This window comes from Cucurbita moschata, unplaced genomic scaffold (genome assembly GCF_002738365.1).
Source record: "Cucurbita moschata cultivar Rifu unplaced genomic scaffold, Cmos_1.0 Cmo_Scf00002, whole genome shotgun sequence".
Taxonomy (NCBI): Eukaryota; Viridiplantae; Streptophyta; class Magnoliopsida; order Cucurbitales; family Cucurbitaceae; genus Cucurbita; species Cucurbita moschata.
Genome location: NW_019268518.1, coordinates 5,556,470 through 5,578,005, shown reverse-complemented (window position 1 = coordinate 5,578,005; position 21,536 = coordinate 5,556,470). Strand labels below are relative to the sequence as shown.

The 21,536-nt window shown below is 35.3% G+C and overlaps 4 protein-coding genes and 3 non-coding genes across 7 annotated transcripts; 2 read left to right on the top strand and 5 right to left on the bottom strand.

Moving 5' to 3' along the window:
- Window positions 1–4,032: 4,032 nt before the first annotated feature.
- On the bottom strand, window positions 4,033–7,563 carry LOC111431063 (40S ribosomal protein S23-like). Its single transcript, XM_023067576.1, has 4 exons — window positions 7,454–7,563; window positions 5,005–5,160; window positions 4,802–4,928; window positions 4,033–4,261 (listed from the first exon to the last, which is right to left on the bottom strand). Exons 1-4 carry the CDS (start codon window positions 7,456–7,458, stop codon window positions 4,121–4,123), a joined length of 429 nt encoding a protein of 142 aa, XP_022923344.1. The 5' UTR covers window positions 7,459–7,563; the 3' UTR covers window positions 4,033–4,120.
- Window positions 7,564–7,803: 240 nt separating this feature from the next.
- On the bottom strand, window positions 7,804–7,875 carry TRNAP-AGG. The gene has a single exon. It is a non-coding gene; the product is annotated as a tRNA-Pro (tRNA).
- A 207-nt stretch (window positions 7,876–8,082) lies between these two features.
- Window positions 8,083–10,721, bottom strand: LOC111460748 (pentatricopeptide repeat-containing protein At5g61400). Its single transcript, XM_023104019.1, is given in 3 exon segments — window positions 8,083–8,393; window positions 8,517–10,580; window positions 10,670–10,721. Coding segments are annotated over 2 exon segments (2,025 nt in total). The 3' UTR covers window positions 8,083–8,393; window positions 8,517–8,607.
- A 1,049-nt stretch (window positions 10,722–11,770) lies between these two features.
- Window positions 11,771–15,731, bottom strand: LOC111429725 (protein IQ-DOMAIN 1-like). Its single transcript, XM_023065686.1, has 6 exons — window positions 15,360–15,731; window positions 15,016–15,105; window positions 14,620–14,931; window positions 13,941–14,168; window positions 12,778–12,897; window positions 11,771–12,687 (listed from the first exon to the last, which is right to left on the bottom strand). The coding sequence occupies exons 2-6, from the start codon at window positions 15,088–15,090 to the stop codon at window positions 11,959–11,961; spliced, it is 1,464 nt and encodes a 487-aa protein (XP_022921454.1). The 5' UTR covers window positions 15,091–15,105; window positions 15,360–15,731; the 3' UTR covers window positions 11,771–11,958.
- A 3,637-nt stretch (window positions 15,732–19,368) lies between these two features.
- Window positions 19,369–20,235, bottom strand: LOC111460743. Its single transcript, XM_023104005.1, has one exon. The coding sequence runs from the start codon at window positions 20,233–20,235 to the stop codon at window positions 19,369–19,371; it is 867 nt and encodes a 288-aa protein (XP_022959773.1).
- An 800-nt stretch (window positions 20,236–21,035) lies between these two features.
- Window positions 21,036–21,125, top strand: TRNAY-GUA. The gene is given in 2 exon segments: window positions 21,036–21,072; window positions 21,090–21,125. It is a non-coding gene; the product is annotated as a tRNA-Tyr (tRNA).
- Window positions 21,126–21,390: 265 nt separating this feature from the next.
- TRNAY-GUA lies at window positions 21,391–21,480 on the top strand. Its single transcript is given in 2 exon segments — window positions 21,391–21,427; window positions 21,445–21,480. It is a non-coding gene; the product is annotated as a tRNA-Tyr (tRNA).
- Window positions 21,481–21,536: the final 56 nt, after the last annotated feature.

Genomic DNA, 21,536 nt, shown 5'->3' with positions numbered 1-21,536 from the left:
CCAGAACATAGGGGAGCAAACTGAAGAGATTCTTCCACAAAAGACGGTGGAGCAAATTGTACACATTTGCTTAAGTGCTGATATGCCTGAAGATTCAAGTGACACTAGTGTTGGTGAGCAAGAAGTGACTCAACCAAGCGAGCCTAGTGAAAATGAAATGACACCTCAACAACTCAGACATTCAAAAATAATCCTAAAGGCAAATCCAGAGTGTGCCAACGCAGTAGAAGACGAAGTTAATGAGCCGGAGACATATGAAGAAGCATCACAAAACTCAGCTTGGCAGAAAGCGATGGAGGAAGAAACTATAGCCCTGGAACAAAATCAGACTTGGGAATTAGTGCCAAGACCAAGAGATACCAAACTCATCTCTTGCAAGTGGGCTTACGAAATAATGTGTACCCCGGATGGATCAATCGTGAGATACAAAGCTCAGACTATAGATTTAGGGTTCTCTAAAGAATATGGACTAGACTATGATGAAACGTTTAGTCCAATGGCAAAGATCATTATCGTACAAGTTCCTCCAGTACTTACGGTAAATAAAGATTGGAAATTATGGCAGATGGATATGAATAATGCTTTCTTGCATGGAGAGTTAAACAGAGAGTTCTACATGAACCAATCGAAGAAATTCGAAAATAAAGTTGGTGTCATTGATCAATATATGCAAAATCCGAAGAAGGCTCATTTGGATGCGTCTCGACGAACCTTGAGATATGTCAAAGGTACAATCAATTACGATCGTTTATACAAAAGAAGCAAAGACTGGAAGCTAGCTGGATATAGTGATGCTGACTATGCAGGAGACCATGATACTTGGAGGCCAACCACTGGGTATGTGTTCAAGTTTGGTTCGGGAACAATTTCTTGGTGTAGCAAGAGACAACCAACAGTATCATTATCAACTACAGAAGCAGAGTATAGAGCAGCTCAGGAAAATACATGGTTAAAACTTTTGATGGAAGATTGGCACCAGAAAATTGAGTATCCAATACCACTTCATTGCGACAACCAATCTGCGATTCGCCTAGCAGAAAATCCGGTGTTTCGTGCTAGAACAAAGCTTGTGGAGGTGCACTACCATTTCATTAGAGAGAAGGTCCTAAAGGAAGAAATCGAGATGCAGCAGATCAAGACAGATGACCAAGTAGCAGACTTGTTTACAAAAGGGCTGAATATTGGCAAACGTGAGAGCTTTCACTGTCAGCTCAACATGATGCAGCGAATGAGGACTAGTGCTGAGGGGGAGTGTTGAAATATCATCACTAGCTCAATAGAGTCAAGCCCAATAATTGTACTAGCCCAATAGAGTCAAGCCCAATAATTGTACGAGCCCAGTATATTTATTTTAGTAGAGATTTTAGGAGAAAGAGATCTAAATATTTTAGGAGAAAGATTTAGATTTGTTAGGTCTAGATTTAGATTGGTTAAATATAGATGGTTTAGGCTCAGTATAAATACCCCACCCTACCTAGGTTATTCATCCAAGAAATCTAAAAACAATAAAAAAGCATAAGCATAAGAGTGTCTTGTATTCTCTTCTCGATTGGTCTTAATAAAGAGAGCGAGTGTTTCCCACAGTGAGTTGTGTTCAACATTGTTAGGAATCACGACTCTCCACAATGGTATGATATTGTCCACTTTGAGCATAAGCTCTCATGGCTTTGCTTTGGGCTTCCCCAAAAGGCCTCATACCAATGAAGATAGTATTCCTCACTTATAAACCCATGATCTTCCACTAAATTAACCAATGTGGGACACTCCCAATCCCAATAATCCTCAACATGGATGAGACGGATGCTTGAATTTGATGTACCGTAATTGGATGAGACGGATGCTTGAACCTCGAATTGCTTTTCTTGTTGATTATGATGTAGACTACGAGCTTCTCATTTCGCCTCTGATTGCTGTTTGGAATTTATACTTAGAAACTCGGATTCTGAACATATCGAGTGGTGTTTCATAATCTCTTGCGTCCTAATGGCTATAGAACCTTTATTTTTATACATCGTACTTGGATCACATAGATGCTTGAATCTTGAACTGATCTTTTATTGATTAGATGCGGCTTCCAAGCTTTCTAGTCTTGCTTCCGTGCACGTTTCTTTTGTGCGCGATCGCTGCAGCGCTGAGCTTCCTTATGTCAGGGTAGGATCGCCAGTAGTTTGCTATGTTCGCACTAAATGAAAATTCCAAGGAACAGGTGTTACCGGATTCCAAGTGTAATCGGCGCATGATTCCAGGTATGGCCTATTGGCTCATAGTCTACATTCTCTGTGCAAACCTATATATAGTTCATTTGATTTCATTTATTGAAACTCGATGAATTCAAGGAATTATGATAATGTGGTTAACATGCTGAGGAAATAGGAACGTCTCTTAAGTATCTTCTCAATCGCTAGAACCAAACACTAACAGCAAAGCTGAAAATCACAACTTCATTAAGAGCTTAGCTACAGACTTTTCACCGGCGAAGGTATGCTGCAACCTTGATGATTATTGCACCGGCTAATAGTATGCCGTTTGTTTCTTTGAAAAAATGGATGGCTTAATCTGTTCGATTAAATGTTCTTTCCTGTATTTCAGGAGAGTTTTGAACCCTTTTGAATTGGCCGTTGATGATGAAGTTTGGTCTATGGAAGTCCAATAGTCTCTTATAGAGCGAAGATTCCTCATTAACCAAATTTCTTCTAGTGGTGAAGTAGGAAGACCAGGTATAGTTAAATACTATATTAATAATTCTTAACGTTTCTAATCTTATATGTGTCATTAGTTCTTTCTAGATTTTTAATGAACATCTAAAAAGCAATCTAGAACATAGCTTTTAATAATATTCCTGGGGAATCTTAGATTTGGGTGGATTTACAAAACAAATATCTAAGGTTTAGTCTTCTCAGATCATGCAATTAATAAGTTTAATTACGGATCATGATATACAAAAAATAAATTAAAACAAAATTAAGGATCATGTAATTTTACTAATAAGAATCATTAGGAAAAATGTGAGGCGAAGTTGTTTAAATTATAAATCAGAGCCTTCATGCAACTGCCATTGTATTCATCTGGTTTTGATTTCCCTTCATTACAGAGCTTCAGACGAGCAAAGTGTCTCTCAAATAATGGTAATTTCTTGCCTCCATCATAATAATTTGTTCATCAGTCCATCTTAGTTTCCCCAAATAATATTATGCTGTTATAGAGTATAGTACAAATAAGCAATGGATCAAAGAGGATAACCATCGACGCGTAAAATCCTAATAAAAATACCGGTATGTTTCGGCCTCATATATAGGTTACAGTCTCATCCTTTTCCGTCCAGCCCTGTTATTTATTTATATTATTATTATTTTGTAATAGTGAAATTTGAATTTATTATAATTATATTTTTGTTTATAAAATAAAATTATCTTTTTAAGAATTTGTATATGATTTTCTTCCACCCGTTCTATTTAGAACTACCTATTTAGAAGTTTAAAAAATTTCTTATTATGGTTGAAAATAGATTTAAAAAATAAAAAACATAAAAATTTCTTATTATTTTATTTTTATTTTTATTTTTGAAAATTTAGTATATTTTTATTTTTATTTTTTAAAATTTAGTATATTTATTCTTGATCGTTGGCCTTTATATCTTTATGATATATTTTTTAATTTAAATGGTAACATAAATTTGATTAATTTAATTTTTCAACTTTTAGTTAAATAATTTAGAATAATGTCTACTTTTATTATAGTTTATTATTGATTTATAAAAACATTTTTCTAACGACACCGACTACCTATATAGAATTATCAATAAAGAACTTCGCCTATGTAAAAGTCCTAATAAAAAAATATTTTTCCCCGATGATTAATGCATAATGCTCTATTTATTTCCACTAATGCACATGATAAGTTCATATTTTGAATGTGCTTTAGAATTAGATAATCCTATAGGTTTTAGCACTTTTCATATTTTGAAGCATATAGACGAAAGTATGGAACATTATTCATCTTGAAGGCCTCAACTGTGATTCATGAAAACTCTTCAAAACTGAAATTTGAATTGATTTTAAAATAGTTAAAAGCTAACCAATAAAATCCTAAAATTGGGTGAGAGAATCAAGAGTGAAATTTTCTAGGACCTTGGCTTCTCTTTCTTCTCTTTGAAGAGAGCCAAGAGTGAAACTCCAGAAACCTTCACAACCTTGAACCTAACACCAGGAATATCTCCCACGGCATGACCCTTCCGTCCAAACCCCGCGATCAATACTTCGTCCTGTAATATAACATAACTAAAACGTGTTAAAATAAACAAACTTATTTAATTTTCAAACATAATACAAAATAACACTATCAAATTATTCTACTTTTTATATCATAAAAGGCATACATTGTTTTTTTTTTTTTTTTTTAAATTAAAAATTATAGGAATAAAGTCGATAAATAAAAGTTTTGAAGATAAGAGGAAGAACTTTGAAAGCAGACACCTATTTTCGAAAAATTTGTTTACTTATAAATTTAGAAACATTTTTATCACTGAAAGATAAACGGAAAATAAAAAATAAAAAAAAACTATCCGCCAGGACCCCACTACTCGTCGTATTTGGTTTGGTATTGCTACCGCGCATGACTTCGAAAGTCATGATGATATTACTGAAGAACGTCTTTATCAGAATATTTTTGCTTCGCATTTCGGGCAATTAGCAATAATTTTTCTGTCATTTTCTAGTTTTCAAAAACGTTTTTTACAGGCAAATTAGAAAGCAAAGCAAAGTCAACGAAAAAACATGATATGATCATAATTAGATTGACTTACATTTTCCTCGATGTAATTCAAGCAACCGTCATTAGGTACAAAAGCAGCAATCTTCTTCCCATTTTTAATGAGTTGAACACGAGCACATTTTCGAATAGCAGAATTTGGCTGTTTGGCTTCAATACCACTGCATTTGCAAATTCAAATTTGTAAATATAAACAATTCTTCGACAGTAGCATAAGATCCAATAATATAACCTTACATCTTTTCTAGCACAATCCCTTTCGCATGAGATGACCCTGCAAAGGGCTTTTTCCACTCGTTACCAAGATGGGACTTCTTATACGCCTTATCCGCCCACCTCTGCCTCCGACGGTGGGACTTCAACTTACGACCCGCTCCCATTCCACGAGTCTTCCTGCAAAACTCATATTACATGATCAGACTGTTAGGAATCACGACTTTCCACAATGATATGATATTGTCCACTTTGAACATAAGCTCTCATGCTTTATTTTGGGCTTCCCCAAAATGTCTCATACCATTGGAGATAGTATTCCTCAATTATAAACTCATGATCTTCCACTAAATTAACCAACGTGAGACTCACTCCCAATAATCCTCACTCCCAATAATCCTCAATCCTCAACACAGACCGTCTGAACGGTTACACATATCAAACAACAATTGGCCATTACCATAGCAGGATTTGGGAAATAAGCTAATAAGGAGTAGGACAAACTTATACAATGTGTATGACTAAAGATTTTTCAGTTGCTAAGAATGTATTCTTCAAGATTTTTCATGGAAATAATGACTCTTGTCAAATGAGAAGAACGATTTAATCTACATATTAAAATTGAGGGCATGAATATGAAATTCAACGAGTATGAGGAATCTATGTTTATGTTTCCTCCAACGAAATTACATATAGAAACTGACATACAATAACGTCGATTATCTAAGCTTTGTATATGAAATATGAACTGGAAGGTATTACTCAAACTTTGTTCTCAGCATTATAGAAACTGATAGAGAGAACGAGAGGCTAAATACATGAATACGACAATAACATCATCGTATTCAACGAGGATGAGGAACCATGGAAACTACGAATAGAAGTTGTAAACAAACATACATATCCAAAAGCGTAGTATATGAATAAATTCTTATAGCTATATACAATAACATCATCGGAATTTCCACAAGTTGTTTCCACTTATATTATCAGATAAATTATTTCAACCACGTGGATAAGCGAAGAAGGAAAGAGAAGCTATCAACGATAGAATTCGAACATAGCATATGAATAAATTCTTGTAACTATATGCAATCACATCATCGGAATAAATTCTATTAAGCATATGAACAAGCGGAGAGAGAGGGAGAGAGAGAAGGATTATAGTCAAAAAACATATTATCCACAACTCCGAGCCTATCGATTGTTCAGAAAACCAACTAGAACAATCAAGCATATGAACAAACGAAGAGAGAGAGAGAGAGAGAGAGAGAGAGAGAGAGAGAGAGAGAGAGAGAGAGAGAGAGAGAGAGAGAGAGAGAGAGAGAGAGAGAGAGAGAGAGAGAGAGAGAGAGAGAGAGAGAGAGAGAGAGAGAGAGAGAGAGAGAGAGAGAGAGAGAGAGAGAGAGAGAGAGAGAGAGAGAGAGAGAGAGAGAGAGAGAGAGAGAGAGAGAGAGAGAGAGAGAGAGAGAGAGAGAGAGAGAGAGAGAGAGAGAGAGAGAGAGAGAGAGAGAGAGAGAGAGAGAGAGAGAGAGAGAGAGAGAGAGAGAGAGAGAGAGAGAGAGAGAGAGAGAGAGAGAGAGAGAGAGAGAGAGAGAGAGAGAGAGAGAGAGAGAGAGAGAGAGAGAGAGAGAGAGAGAGAGAGAGAGAGAGAGAGAGAGAGAGAGAGAGAGAGAGAGAGAGAGAGAGAGAGAGAGAGAGAGAGAGAGAGAGAGAGAGAGAGAGAGAGAGAGAGAGAGTAGGATTATAGTCACAAAACATATTATCCACAACTCCGAGCCTATCAATTGTTCAGAAAACCAACTAGAACGATCAAGCATATGAACAAACGAAAAGAGAGAGCGAGAGAGAGAGAGAGAGTAGGATTATAGTCACAAAACATATAATCCACAACTCCGAGCCTATCAATTGTTCAGAAAACCAACTAGAACGATCAAGCATATGAACAAACGAAAAGAGAGAGAGAGAGAGAGTAGGATTATAGTCACAAAACATATTATCAACAACTCCGAGCCTATCGATTGTTCAGAAAACGAACTAGAACGATCAAGCATATGAACAAACGAAGAGAGAGAGAGTGAGAGAGAGAGAGTATGAATATAGTCACAAAACATATTATCTACAACTCCGAGCCTATCGATTGTTCAGAAAACCGACTAGAACGTATCAGTACATGTTTTAACCAAGACATTTTGATTCTTCTTTTGAGCAAAAAAAGAAAGAAAAAAACAATCCTCAAAAGTTCAAAACGTCGTTTCTCCTGGTGTACAAATTCCAGTTTAACATCCTAACAAGCATCCAGTTTAAAATCAAACATCCGTATGAAATAACGCCTTTGAAATCGTTCATATGAGGCTCCTATAATGCAGATAAAAGCAGATAGAATGAAGGCAAATCCTCGGAAAAGGTTTTGCAACTTCCTCGAGAAAACATAATTGGATGAAGAGGAAGTAAATGAGATAGAAATGCGTACCCCATGGTTGCGGATTAAGAAGGTGTTGCGACTTCTTCAAGAAGCACCGAAATGCGAAACACAAGTGTGTTAGACTGTCTGGCGGAAACTCTGAACCCTAATGACCATGAAATTTGGAACGGACGGTATATATACACACCTCCTCCGGGTAATTGATGCGGTTTCGACTAGATAATGACGGAATTACCCTTGGGAGTTCAAAGATTTTAGTTTAAATTAAATAAAATAATATACTATATTTCAATCTATTCCTCATAAATTTTCAAATAAATAAAAATTTAAATATCAATGAGGCCGATATAAACATTATTAAAATAAGATATTTTAAATTTTGTACCAAAAGCAAATTTGGGGCATTCCGAGAATTGAACTCGGGACCTCTCGCACCCTAAGCGAGAATCATACCACTAGACCAAATGCCCACTTTGTAAATAATGTTTAAACTTAATTAAAAATATATCCAGTGCTAGGGAAGAGCATACGAATCGAGCACTGCAAGCAAATTAGGGAAACGAGGCATTGAAATTATGTTTTCTGTACTTCATCCAATTATATTACCTCCGGACTCGATACTCTATGAACGAATTCACATCATCCTTTCATTTTTTACACATCAACCATAAAGGTAAGTTCAAAATTAAAGGGTATAATTGAAGCTCACTCGAAAGTTCGAGAGTAATTTGTATAATTTAACCTAAAATTCGCGGTTCGATCTTAAAGATGAAACATCAAATTATGATGGCCATAATTTGTGCTGCTCAAATGTGAGCACCAAAATGATCAAGTTCAAGAGAAATACAACGAGGAATCCAAAAGCATATTTGTTTCTCAAGCTCTCCTATGGTATCTTGTTTCTTAAGCTCTTCTCTTGTTCTCTTCTGCCATAATAATCATTGATCACAGCAGAAAAGCAGTTCCCCTCTTCCCCAATTACCCAATTCTGCATTTCAAAATATAATGAACATAAAACAGATCAAATCAAGAACAGCAGAACATAATGTTAGTTTCGAAGTTGGAAGCAGTTTCCATTGAAGCTACACTATTAAATTTGGTGATAACTTACATGATCAGAACTTGAAAGAGCAGTTTCCACTCACCGTCAATTCATTGCAATCAACTGGATGACTTATGTAAAAGACTCCCCATTGATAGCTTCAACAATATAGTTCCTCAAGTTCCTTGGAACAATTCAGAGCCGATTTCAGAAACCCACTCTCTCGATAACCCTTAGACAATGTCGAGTAGATGGCCGAGTTTGGGATAATACCAAACTTCAACATATCGGCATGTAGCATCGTCATGTCGAGGATGCGTTTAACTTGGAAGTATCCTTTTAACATGACCACATAAATTACTTCATCTGGTTGCAAACCGTAGCTTCTCATGTCTGAAAACAACTTTGCTGCCTTGAAAATTTGTCCATCCTCACACAATCCATGGATTAAAGCTGTATACACCACATGATTTGTGAAGGAAAGCTTGCATTTTGTAGTCCCAAATTCAGCCTTTTCCGTGAAAAGTTCGAGTGCATCCGAGACTCTGCCATCTTTACAAAGTCCATCTAATAAGCAACTAAGAGTGTAAGAATTTGGAGTAAGACCATTTTGCAGCATATCATTGTAGAGTTTTAGAGCCTCCTTCATGCTACCATGCTTGCAATGCCCATCTATCATAGCTGTATAAGCAACTACATCAGGAGAAAGGCTTTTGATACCCATTTCTGAGTATATGCCCATAGCAGCTTCTATGTTCCTTATCTTGCAATAACCATCAATCAGCATTGAGAACGTGATCACATTTGGTTCTACACCGTTCTCGATCATTCGGGAGCATATTTCCAAGGCCTTATTCATGTTGCCTTCTTTGCAGCATCCATCAATAAGTGAATTATATGTAACAGAGTTTGCAGGAATTCCCTCTTTCATCATTTTCTCAAGCATGTTATCTGCTTCTTCAATTCTACCCGCAGAACAGAAACCTCTAATAAGTATACTGTAAGTAACGACGTCTGGCGAAACCTTAAACCTTTCCAGCTCCGAAAGGAAAGCCATTGCTTCAGAAATATCCCCTGCTTTACAGTAACCATCGATCAAAGAATTATATACAGCTATGCTAGGAGTAACACTAAACTTTACCATATTCACAAGAAGATTCCGAGCAGCCTTGATGTCGCCAAATTTGCAGAGCCCGTCAATTAAAATGCCGAATGTAACATTGTCTGGCACTAGATCTTCACCCAGCATGTCATGATACAATCTAAGAGCCTGTTTTACATTGGCCACCTTGCAGTGCCCATTCATCAAAGTGTTGTAAGTGTACACATTTGGAAGTACCCCTAATTCCCTCATCAATCTATGTATACTCTCTGCTTCCTCCATTTTGTTTTCCGAGCAGAGGCCACGAATAAGAATGGTGTACACGACAACTGTTGGCTCAATTCCTTTCACTCTCATTTCATCGAATATTTCATGCGCCCTTAAAAGATCTCCCTGCCGGCAGCGACCATCAATTAGGATGCCGTAAGTGATAACATCAGGAGACAGCCCATTGGAAACCATTTCTTCATAAATCCCCCACAACAATTCAAACCTTCCAGTCTTAACCAAGACATCTAAAAGCACATTACAAGCCTGCCTTGCAACCGCCACCCCAACCTTGCGGTACATCCACAAAGCTTCATCTACAAGTCCCATCTTAGATAAGACAATAATTAACTCGCTATATACATTTGGAGAAAATTTTGAGGTTTTTAAGCTACTCAGCACGTTGAATGCCAACTGACATACATGGTATGGCCTGCGAGATTTTACGAGGAGGTCTTGTATGAGCTCTTTTAGCAAACATCTGGCATGGGAAAATAGCTTGGATCCTACTAAGACATGAATGATAGCCGAGTAAAGCCGAGTATTCTTTTCGGGTGCCGCATTGAATAATTCAAGTGCCTTTTGGGGGCTTTTGCAGTTAAGTACAGTGGTAATGAGACTATCAGGTGTTGAAGATGATAGAGCAACAGCTTGAAGTATGGACCCATAACGTCCAATATGAACAAGAACACTTCTTAATGGGAGTTGATTCATCAACATTCTCCTGTTTCTTTACTAAACTGTCCATTACAATGGGCAGTTTGCTGTTTAACCACAATCACTCGGATAAGTGTCCCATCTATTGCCAATTAGGTGTAAAACAAACCAAAATTAGATATAATAACTTACAAACTTGGAGACAGAGATATCCACAGCTTCATGAACAGAAAGAAATTAAACCGCATGACAATCACCGATCAAATTTGACTATTTGTTCAAAAATACTTAAAAAGTAATGAATATACGTCTTTGAATATAATAAAATTTCAAATTATAATCTATTTGTTCATAATTGTAAGGCTATCAAAATTTTGACTTCTGATCTCATCATCCAGATTTTCACATTAAGAACAAACAAATAGAATGCCGCTCGCCCTCATTAATTGTTTAGCATGTCCAATGGCAAACTACAAACTCCTAGTCGTAGTCTATAGAATTTTTGTTGTGTTTGTTTGAAAATATAATTGACTTTCATTTTAAGATTTCTGTAGCTCGTATGAAATAATTCCTTCGAAATTTGTTCATTATGAGTTCCAGTTCCATTTTATCGTGCAAAATGGTTCAGAAAACAAGATGAAGAAGACTGAACAATACAAAAGGTTCGTATAACACAGTAAAAACAGTCGTCACAAATGCAATTCGTTCAATAATTGAATCGCGAACTTAGATTCCCAGATATCAAATAAAAAATCGTCGGAGGAAGTAGATAATAGAAAAATACGTACCGCATGATGGCGAATTAAGGTCCTGCAACTTCTATGAGAAACGCCCAAAAGCTGACCTAGAAGAGAATATAACCGACTACCCAAGCCCTAATTTTGAGGAGGGAAGCCCGTAGTGGTGGCCTCCAGGTAAACGGTGTCGTTTCGTAATTGGGATGCATACTTACGGAAATAATAAAAATATAATTTATAACATAATTAATAAAAATATAACATTCCAACCAAATTTTTTAATGGATAATTTTCATTTTTTAATATAATTCATATTAAAAAAATTAAATTTCATGATAAATTTAACAATATTTTATATGCAAAAATATAATATAATATTAAACATAATTTTTAAAAATATAAATTTTAATAAGGGAAATTAATTTTTTTTAGTGAGAATACATAAATGAAATAGAATGAGATAGGTTTAAACACAATCAATAACACTAAAAGATTATAAAACTGAAAGAAAAAAAATAAATTCATTGCATTTACAACAGGATCATACAAACACTAGAAAATAAAATAGCCTGACAATTTAAATATACATAAAATAAAAATAAAAAAAATAAAAAAGAAGTCCGCAGCCAAACAAAGCACAATTCCATTTACATGAACAGCTTTTATTCACCATTTTCCTGCCTTCAAAAAAAAAAAAAAAAATTAAAGAACGATGATTTAAAATCGCTACCAAATCCATCTCCTTCAACTATCTGCTCTCGCCGGTAAAATCTCTCTCTGTCGCTGCAACATTCTTGATCGGAGTAGCGTCTATTTTCGGTGGACCAGAGTGTCTCCTCACCGTCGCCGTCGAGGCGGTGAATGAGAGCCGCTTCTTTGCGCCGCCACTCACCGGTTCTTTCTCCGGAGTTGCTGTCGTCTTCTCTATTCCCATCGGACTCGACAAGCGGGACCTAGCCCTAGCTGCTTCTGTGGACGCCATGTAGCTTGGAACGGACGGCGAACTAGTGAAGCTTTCGTCGTCCCTCACCGATGATCCGGCGATGCTACGTCGCCGGAACCGCTCCGATTTGACGCTCAATCCGCTTCTGGAATCGTCGTCTCCGCCCCAGCCTAATCCTCTTGGACTTGCTGACTTCAATTTTCTTCCTGCAGATAGCGACGATTGCGCCTTCGTCGGAGTCGCCGGCGATTGGCGACTTGGTGCACGGCTCGTATTATGGCTCGTCGGAGTCCTTGGAAAAGGCTTGATGTCGAGATTGAAATCTCGACGGGCGTAAGCTTTGGCGATGTCTCCAATTGACGTGGCATGGCTGATCGCGCTCTTGACAGAGCCACGATCGTGGTAATCGACGGTGCTTTTGGTCTCCCATGGACGAGCAGCCATCCATCGCTCTAACCAACTCCATCCCCAGTGGGGATTGTTGGGGTCCATGAACGTAGGATTTGCAGATTTTGAAGAATTATTCCATAACTTCTGTTGAGGAAAACGACCAGGAGAATGAAAATCAGTGATCAGAGCATGAAGATGATAATCAAATCAGCAAGAAACGGAAATGAATTGAACCTGATGAGAGTAAGCATAAGCCAACGCCCTTTCTCTTCTTGTTGCTGCTTCTTGCCTGTTAACTAATCTGGCTTCAACTTGCTCCTTTGATTTGGTACTATCATCCCATTCATTGTTTGCCTAATTGAAACATCAAAACTTGAATTCTTCTCCGTAGTATGAACACAAGGATTAGGAACACATGCAAACACTAATACATTCATATATGCCCCTTACGTTATGGTTTTATACTATACAAGCCACATTCATGGTTTTAAATTATACTCAAAACTCGTGCTAAATATCAGCTAGTAGAGACAAACAATTCTAAAGCACTGGATTCAGCGTCCGGGCTGCAACAAGGGCTCGGTGTCATTATGTTAATAAATAATGACTTAGAAGAATATTAACAAATTGGTCTACTACCGAAACAAGACTTCATAAATTCAGGGACTTGAGAACGGAACAAAATACGGGAGGACTCAACCATGTAAGATGGATTGAAATGGTCTGAAGTCAACTAGAACACTTAATGGATTATAAACTCCCATTACAAAGGGGCACTAGAAAAAGGAACATGGCCTACTTGCTACCCACTTGAAATAGTAACTATCCTAAGAGTTTCTAATATTAAATATTGTAGGGTCAGCTGAATTGTATGAATCACTTTACTACATTCGACAAGGTCAAAGTTGTGAAATCCCATATCGATTGGAGAGGAGAACTAAATATTTCTTATAAGGGTGTAGAAACTACTTCCTAACAAACACGTTTTAAAACTGTGAGGCTGACTGTGATAAATAACGGGCCAAAGTGGACATTATCTGCTAGCGGCGAACTTGGGCTGTTACAAATGGTATCAAAGCAAGATACCGAGCATTGTGTCAGTGAGGATGCTGGCCCCCAAGAGAGTGGATTGTGAGATCCCACATCGGTTGGAGAGGAGAATGAAACTGTGGAAACCTCTCCCTAACAAGTACGTTTTGGTATGAAAATCTCTCCCGAACAGACGCGTTTTAAAACCGTGAGGCAAACAGCGATTCGTAATGGATCAAAGCCAACAATATCTAGTAGCGGTGGACTTCAACTCTTAAAAAGTCTTATAAAAACTGCCCTAAACACTTGGATTATGTAAAAGAAACCAAAATGCGAGGAATTTGCAGAAGAGAACAGTGAAAACTTACAGTAACAGTTAATCTCTCGAGCTCTCTTTCATGTTTTTGTTGGAGCTGTCTCTGAAGAGCCTGATTCTCCTCCGACAATCTAAGTCTTCTAGCACGAATCTGTGACTGCACTCGAGCAAGAGTCTGCATGCATCTTAATGTGGATGTTGCTTGCCTTTTAACAGATTGGCCTTGTATCAATGACTTCAGCCTCACCAACCCTCTTAATGCTCGCAGGGCCCTCCTAGCCTAAGCCATACAAAATCCCCATTACAAAACCAATCTCTTCAATACCATATTTAATGCCCCAAATTCCTAAAGGGGCCACTACAGAGAAAGCAGGTCAGGTCAGTTCATCACTTTAAATGACTCTTTTTTAACACTCCGTAGACCATTAAATGACACATTCAAAGACTACATTGAAGTTAGGTTTATGTGATTCATAGCAAAAAGTACTCAATTCATAGCAAAAAGGCAGTTTGATTTGTGCATTCTGTTGTTATTGATGTTTTGTTTTAAGAATCTTGAATTGTTTGATTTGTACTTGTCTTAAACAAAATATTCTCTCAAGTTAATGGCTATTTCAATCAAATTCTATCCAAAAGAACAGTTTAAAAAGTAGTGAATAGTTTCTAAACAGCTATATCTTACAAACAGTGCCAACAATTCTTGCAGAAAAAAAGTGAAAGATATTGCTTACCATATAGCCGCGGAATGCAGTCTGGATCTTGATGGCTCCTATTTCTTCCTTAGATTTTCCGGAGTACCAAGGGCGGGTGGTGAGTCTAACGACCTCGGCGGCGGCCTGAGCCGCTGCAACCGCCACCTCCGCAGCGACTGCAGTGGCAATGGCAACAGAGTAAGCATGTTTGCTCTGTTCATTCTCTGCATTAGCTAGTTTCACTTCCTCAATAGGTAGAATAGACACTTCCAATGGCGCTGGCTCCCCAGATGCCACTGTCTCCAATTTCTTTGGCTTCCCAAACCATCTTTTCTTTGTTTTGTTAGCTTTCTAGTAACAAAAATCATTAGCAAACTCTCAGTCCAGAATCTTAGAAGAACACTTCGGAAAACAAAAATCTATAGAAATTAGAACCTGATCTTTCTTATCCTTTGATTCTGGAGCAAATGCTTTCTTCACAGCAGAAAACCAGCCTCCCTTCTTCCCCATTTCCTATTCAATCATCTGAATATCAACAAATAAATGAATAAAATAGTTCATTAAGAATTCATTAAGAACACAAAAATCCGGAAGAATCCAACAGATCTAAACTGAAGAGAGCCGAAAACATCCAATTGAAGATCACCTAACTCCAACATTCCGAAGATAAACTAATTCATTTGGAAAAGAAGATTTAAAGGCAAAATCCAGAAAAATTCAAAGAAGATGAAGAAGAAGTTCATAAATGGACAAGTAGAAGCAATCCGCCATTAAAATACCTCAGAACAAAATCTCCATTTCTCCTCTGAATCTCAGGAGCTTTCTCTCTCTTAGATCCTAAAAAAACTGATAGGCAACGAACACAGCAACCACCATTAGAGAGAGAAGGGCCAGATCTCGAGGTTAGAGAGAGAGAGGAGCGTAGGGCGTTGGGAAAAGAAAAGTAGTAGCAGTAGTAGTAGTAGACCGAGTGGGTTGTGTGTGATTCTTATTATTATTTTAACAGCATAGCGGCAAGGCAAACAGAGCAACAAAACAAAACCCAAGTTGCTGTCACCGTGCCCATCGCTGTCGCCGCCGTCTTCTCCGCCGTCGTCGTCCGGTAAAACTTTTGGAGGGAAATCATGATGAGGTCTTGACGTGTACACCAAGTAGAAATAGTTTTGTGGGGACCTGACCAATCATGACTTGCCACGTTGCCTTTTGTTATCAGTTTCTGAAACTACCAAAAAGTTTTGTTGCTTTAATGTTAAATTACAGCCATTACCCCATTGCACAAGGAAAAGGGGTAAATAAATGGGATAGAGAGGTAATTATGTGATGTCTTTATTAAATAAAATTTTTAAAAAAAAACAAAATTTAGAAAATGATGCTTTTGTCTATTCCTTCCTATTTTTGCCTTATGTAACGTCTTATTTAAGAAAGAATCAACCTGTTTGCTTCACTTCTTTCTCTCAATTAACAATAATATAATAATTATTATTTCTATTTTTATTGCATTAATTAAATTATGTTCATATTATATAGTCATGCGTTAGGTTCTACGAGTTAAGTTTGTTAAAAGTGTTAGGATCGCTCAACACGTACACACTAGATCAAGATGAACACCAAAAACAGGAGAGATAAAGGTTTTATTTGATGACTTTAAGTATGTACAACAGTATATAATACAAAGATATAATATAATATATATATATATATATATATATATATATATATATATATATATATATATCAAATCTTTACCAAATATCTACCAAACATATTTAAAGGTTAGTCGAGTTCGACCCCATAAAAATTAGTTAAGGTTGTGAATGACCCTGAGGGCAGTATGACTGATCCAATGGAGTTAGCTGATGGTTGAGAAAACTAAGGGCTCGATTACAGGTTTGAATGTCTCAGTGCGGTGGTTTGGCGTCCCACACTTGTTCACCTCTCAGTCTTGGAAGTACGATATATTTATTGATGATATAATTTATTATTAATTTATCGATCCAAAATCGGTATAAAAACAAACCGTATTTATTTATAAACTTATATTATATTGTTTATTGGCTTTATATAATCAAATTCAATTATTTTTATAATTATTTAAAACTATTATAATATTGAACTAAAAATATATGTGTGTGTGTGTTGTTTTTTATTTATAATGTTTGTGTCGTTACATTCCAAAAATCGTACTTTCCAAAATAATAATAATAATAATAAATGCATGGCATCTGCCCCATGTCACACCTCCAAAGTGACTGCATTGGTTAAACGACGGCGTTTCCGTTACAAGTCTTGTTTAGAATTGTGCTATTTATTTCACATCAAATATAATTTTGGGTATTATTTTCACTTTACTAATTCTCCATTTTTTATTTTCTTCTTGTATAATTATATAATTGCATCTTTAAAATACATAAATAATAATTTTCAAAATCACGGTTCAAATATCATATATTAATTAATTAATTAATTATATGATACTCAAGTTGACATATTTTAAATATTGATATATTCCTAAGGCTTTTTTTTTTTTTTACCATTTATGAATAAAGAATTCAACCAAGTAAAAACAGTGAAATTTATTTTTTACCATCGAATTTGTCCCTCTCCCTCCCTATTGTTTCGGGCACGTCTTATCCATCAAGATAAGGCAGATATTATTATTATTATTATAGCAGTGACATTAAAGAGAGGTGGGGCCCACACCTTGAATGAATTTAATATCTTGACATTCCATTTTCTTTTTCAAATTTATAAACTAAATAAATGTTTTTTTACTGTTAAATCGAGAAGTTATCTTTATGTTTTTTTACCTCGTTAAGAATGAAAAGTAAAAGTGAAATTGAAAGTTCGAGAAATATAGGTAGAATCAAAATTTCGATATTCATTAATGTTCACAACATTTAAAAAATGATATAATCTACCAATTAATATTTAAAAATAAAAAGAAAATATAAACTAACAAAATCTTGAAAATAAAATAAAAATATGCTACTAATCAAATTTTAATATAAAATATTAATTAATCAAATTCTAATATAAAATATTAACTGAGATTTATAGAATTACTATAATAAATATTCTCTGAATATTATATTTATTGTTAAATTTTAACTATTGCTATATTTTATTTATACCTTCAAATTTTGTTTGAAAATATTTTTCTTTAATGTTATGTATGAAACAAAATTGATATAATTTTAAATAAATACGACAATAATGCTTATTTCTTATGTAAAATTTTTGGGTCTTTCAATAATTAATTTATAAATTAATCAATTTTTAATTTGTGCAATTTCCATATATTCAAATTATTAATAAGATATTGCTTCTTGTTTATTGTTTGGTTTGTATAATTATATTTCTTCTAAAAATAAATAAATAAACAAAATTATAGTTCAAATTTAAAATAAATTATCGTAGAATAAGCTGCAAGTAATGCAAATTAATAATTGACAAATTGGGAATAAATTGTATTTTATGTCTGCATGAAGACAGAAATTGGAGGCTTCGTCCAATTGTTTAGCGGTGGTGGCAAACTCGTCTTTCCCTTTTCCTTTGTTTTATTAACAAATATATTCTTTTTTTTTTTTAAATATTCCACTCCTTAACAATACCGACAATTAGAAATAAATTATAGTTGACAATTTATTTATTTATTTTTTAAATTCCGGACCTTTTGGGTCTTATTTTATTTTGTTCGAAAATATATATATATATATTTTTTTTTTTTTTTTTGTTGACTATTTATTAAAACACTTGCTTTTATGTTATGACAATTTATCGTGCTATCAATTATGATTGATTAAACTTATATTTTGGGGTTGATACTTTGACATAAATTTAAATTGAAATTATCGCTTTAAAAAATGTGGGATTGAAGGTTTGAATTTAAAGGGAAGTATTAAGAATTAGGATTTTTTTTTAATTGTGTTTATGATTTGTTTTCAAACTCGTCTTAAGAAAATTGTTAGTTAATTGACGTGTATAAGTTAAAATAAATATTTATAAAGTTATTAAAAAAAATAGCGTTAATTAAGTAAAATAAAATAGTTTTTAAGGACTATTCTCGAAATATGTTGACCTAAAGTTTGTTCCAATGAGTATTCCAAATTCGAGAATGCTCTATGGCAATAATGCATTCGAGTTTAATCTCTCGTCACGGATATGACTAAATGAATATAATTATTTTATAAAATAATTAGGATGGAGAATTAGGATTTTTTTTTTTTTTTTTTTATATTTGTTAACCAAATAATTTTACGTTTCTGTTCTCGAACTAGTGTTAAGAAAATTATGGTTAAATGAGGTTTACACGTATAAGTCATTCCTTTGAATAAAAAAATTACGTTAATTAAGTAAAATATAACAGTTTTAAAGAACTATTTGTATGAAAACGTTGACCTAAATCTTACTTCAATGAGTATTTCAAATTCGAAAATGATTCTTAAAGACAATGCATACGAGCTTAATCTCTCAACCGAACATGACGAAAAGGGTTTAATTATTTTATGAAATAATTGTATTTGGTGTACAAAATATTTCATGAAGTGTCACTTTTTTAATAATTAATAACATCAATTTGCTTTAATCATCATTTCAAAATGGGGAAAACATCATATTAAGATGTTTTTCAACGAATTTTAATTTACTGAAATTAAAACTTTTTACTATATAATATTATCTTTAACTAATTTAGGTAAGTTTTTTTTTTTTCACAAACAAACAAATTAAAAGAAAAAAAAAAAGTAGATAAAGAGTAATTTTTTGTATTAGAAGATATGTAAAAAGCATCTACAAAATCGACTTTCCAGCATCAGACGAATGGAATGGACGGAAAGAACCCTTTACGGCGGCGTTTTGATCATTGCTCCTGCAGCCCATTACCAGAGCCTTGAGAACCTTCCACAACTCATGAACCGTCGTCTTCTTTCCACTTCTTCCTCTTGCAACTTTCCTCTCATCCGGCGACCGGAACATTGCCGGCCGACTGCTCCGTCGTTGCCTTGTCCTCATATCACTCAGTTCCATCTCCTTCGGCAACCTCGCGCTACCAAACAGAAACAAGAACCAGCGCGATTTCGTTGGCGACGATTGCAGTATCATCGCTCTCTCCGCCTGTAAGTCGTATTTCTTCAATTTACAGCATCTCTTTCGTTTGATGTACTCCGGATTCTTCGGTAGTGCAATGGAAAGCGAATCGAAGTTTTTAACCCCTCTCTTCGTTCTCGCACAAGTGATCTCGCGACCTCTTGCGTCAATCGTAGGCGATTTTCTTGCATCGAACGATTGTGATTTCGTACGAAATTGACGATTCTTTCCGGAAATTTTCTCCGATGCGATTCTTCCTTTGTTTTGTGAATCGCACGGCTGTTTGTAAGGAATCAGTTTCCCGCAGAAGATTATGCTATCAGATCCAGAATATGCTGAATCAGAAACAGAGAAATCGTCGCTGAAAAACTCGAACAATGTATCTTCGTTGTCGAACGAAGCGCTCTGATCCTGCTTGGAGTAATCATCGCATTTTGATTCATCGCTGTAACCTGGAAGGTCGCACAGCGAGAGAGTTTCTTCCGCTTCTTCATCGTGTGGATACCTATCATCTGAGAGATCGATGGAGGCATCTTCTTCTCCCCTGTAAGATTCTTTAGCAACTATCATTTCTGAGTTCAGACAAAATGCAAATTCGAGATAAATGATGGAATTCAAATTGAAGAATCATCAATTTCTTATAGGGCATTGCAACAAATTGAGAGCGAAAGAGAGAGGGAGTATTTTATTGGTTGTGCTGGCCTTCTAGAAGAGAGCAGACGGAGGCAGATTTTTTAACTACAGTGGCGGGTTGAAGACCAAGCCAAGTTCGCCTGATGGGACAATTTTTCTATATGGTATTTTCCTTTTCTCCTATTTTATTTTATTTTATTTTCCTTTTCTCTTATTTTATTTTATTTTCCTTTTCTCTTATTTTATTTTATTTTATTTTTCTTCCCAACTCGTTGATTTTATTTTGTTAGAATTGTTTTTTTGGGGTTAAATTATTGAAAGGAAAATTTAAATATCCGACGGGAAGAGAATTAATAAATGTTAATTATGAATAAATTATGATTAAATTGACGTTAAATTGCTAATTTCATCTTTAATATTAAAACAATAGGTGAAAAATAAGGATTTAAGCTTCTAATTTCTTGGTCGATGTTGTTTGTCCTGTGTTACTCGGTTGGTAGAGCGGGCTAAAATTTGTGCATTGGCTTCCTAAATTTTATTAAAATTATTGCTTTTGTCTTGGACAAATTCATACCCGACCTTAGCTCAGTTGGTAGAGTGGAGGACTGTAGACTGTAGTCAGTTATCCTTAGGTCGCAATCCGGAAGTCAGAAGTTTTAATTATTCTACTTAAAATTTCTGCATTGACTTCCTAAATTTCATTAAAATGGTTGTTTTTGTCTTTAAAAAATTCATACCTGACCTTAGCTCAGTTGGTAGAGCGGAGGACTGTAGTTGTGATGTAACCAGTTATCCTTAGGTCGCTGGTTCAAATCTGGCAGGTCGGAAGTTTAATTATTCTACTTAAATTTCTGCATTGACTTCCTTCCTGAATTTTTATTAAAATTGTTGCTTTTGTCTTGGACAAATTCATACCCAACCTTAGCTCAGTTGGTAGGGCGGAGGACTGTAGTTGTGATGTAACCAAATTATCCTTAAGTCGCTAGTTCAAATCCGGTAAGTCGGAAGTTTTAATTATTCTACTTAAAATTTCTGCATTGACTTCCTGAATTTTTATTAAAATTGTTGCTTTTGTCTCAGACAAATTCATACTCGACCTTAGCTCAGTTGGTAGAGCGGAGGACTGTAGGTGTGATGTAACCAGTTATCCTTAAGTCGCTGGTTCGAATCCGGCAGGTTGGAAATTTTAATTATTCTACTTATAAAATTTTATGTATTGACTTTCTGAATTTAATTAA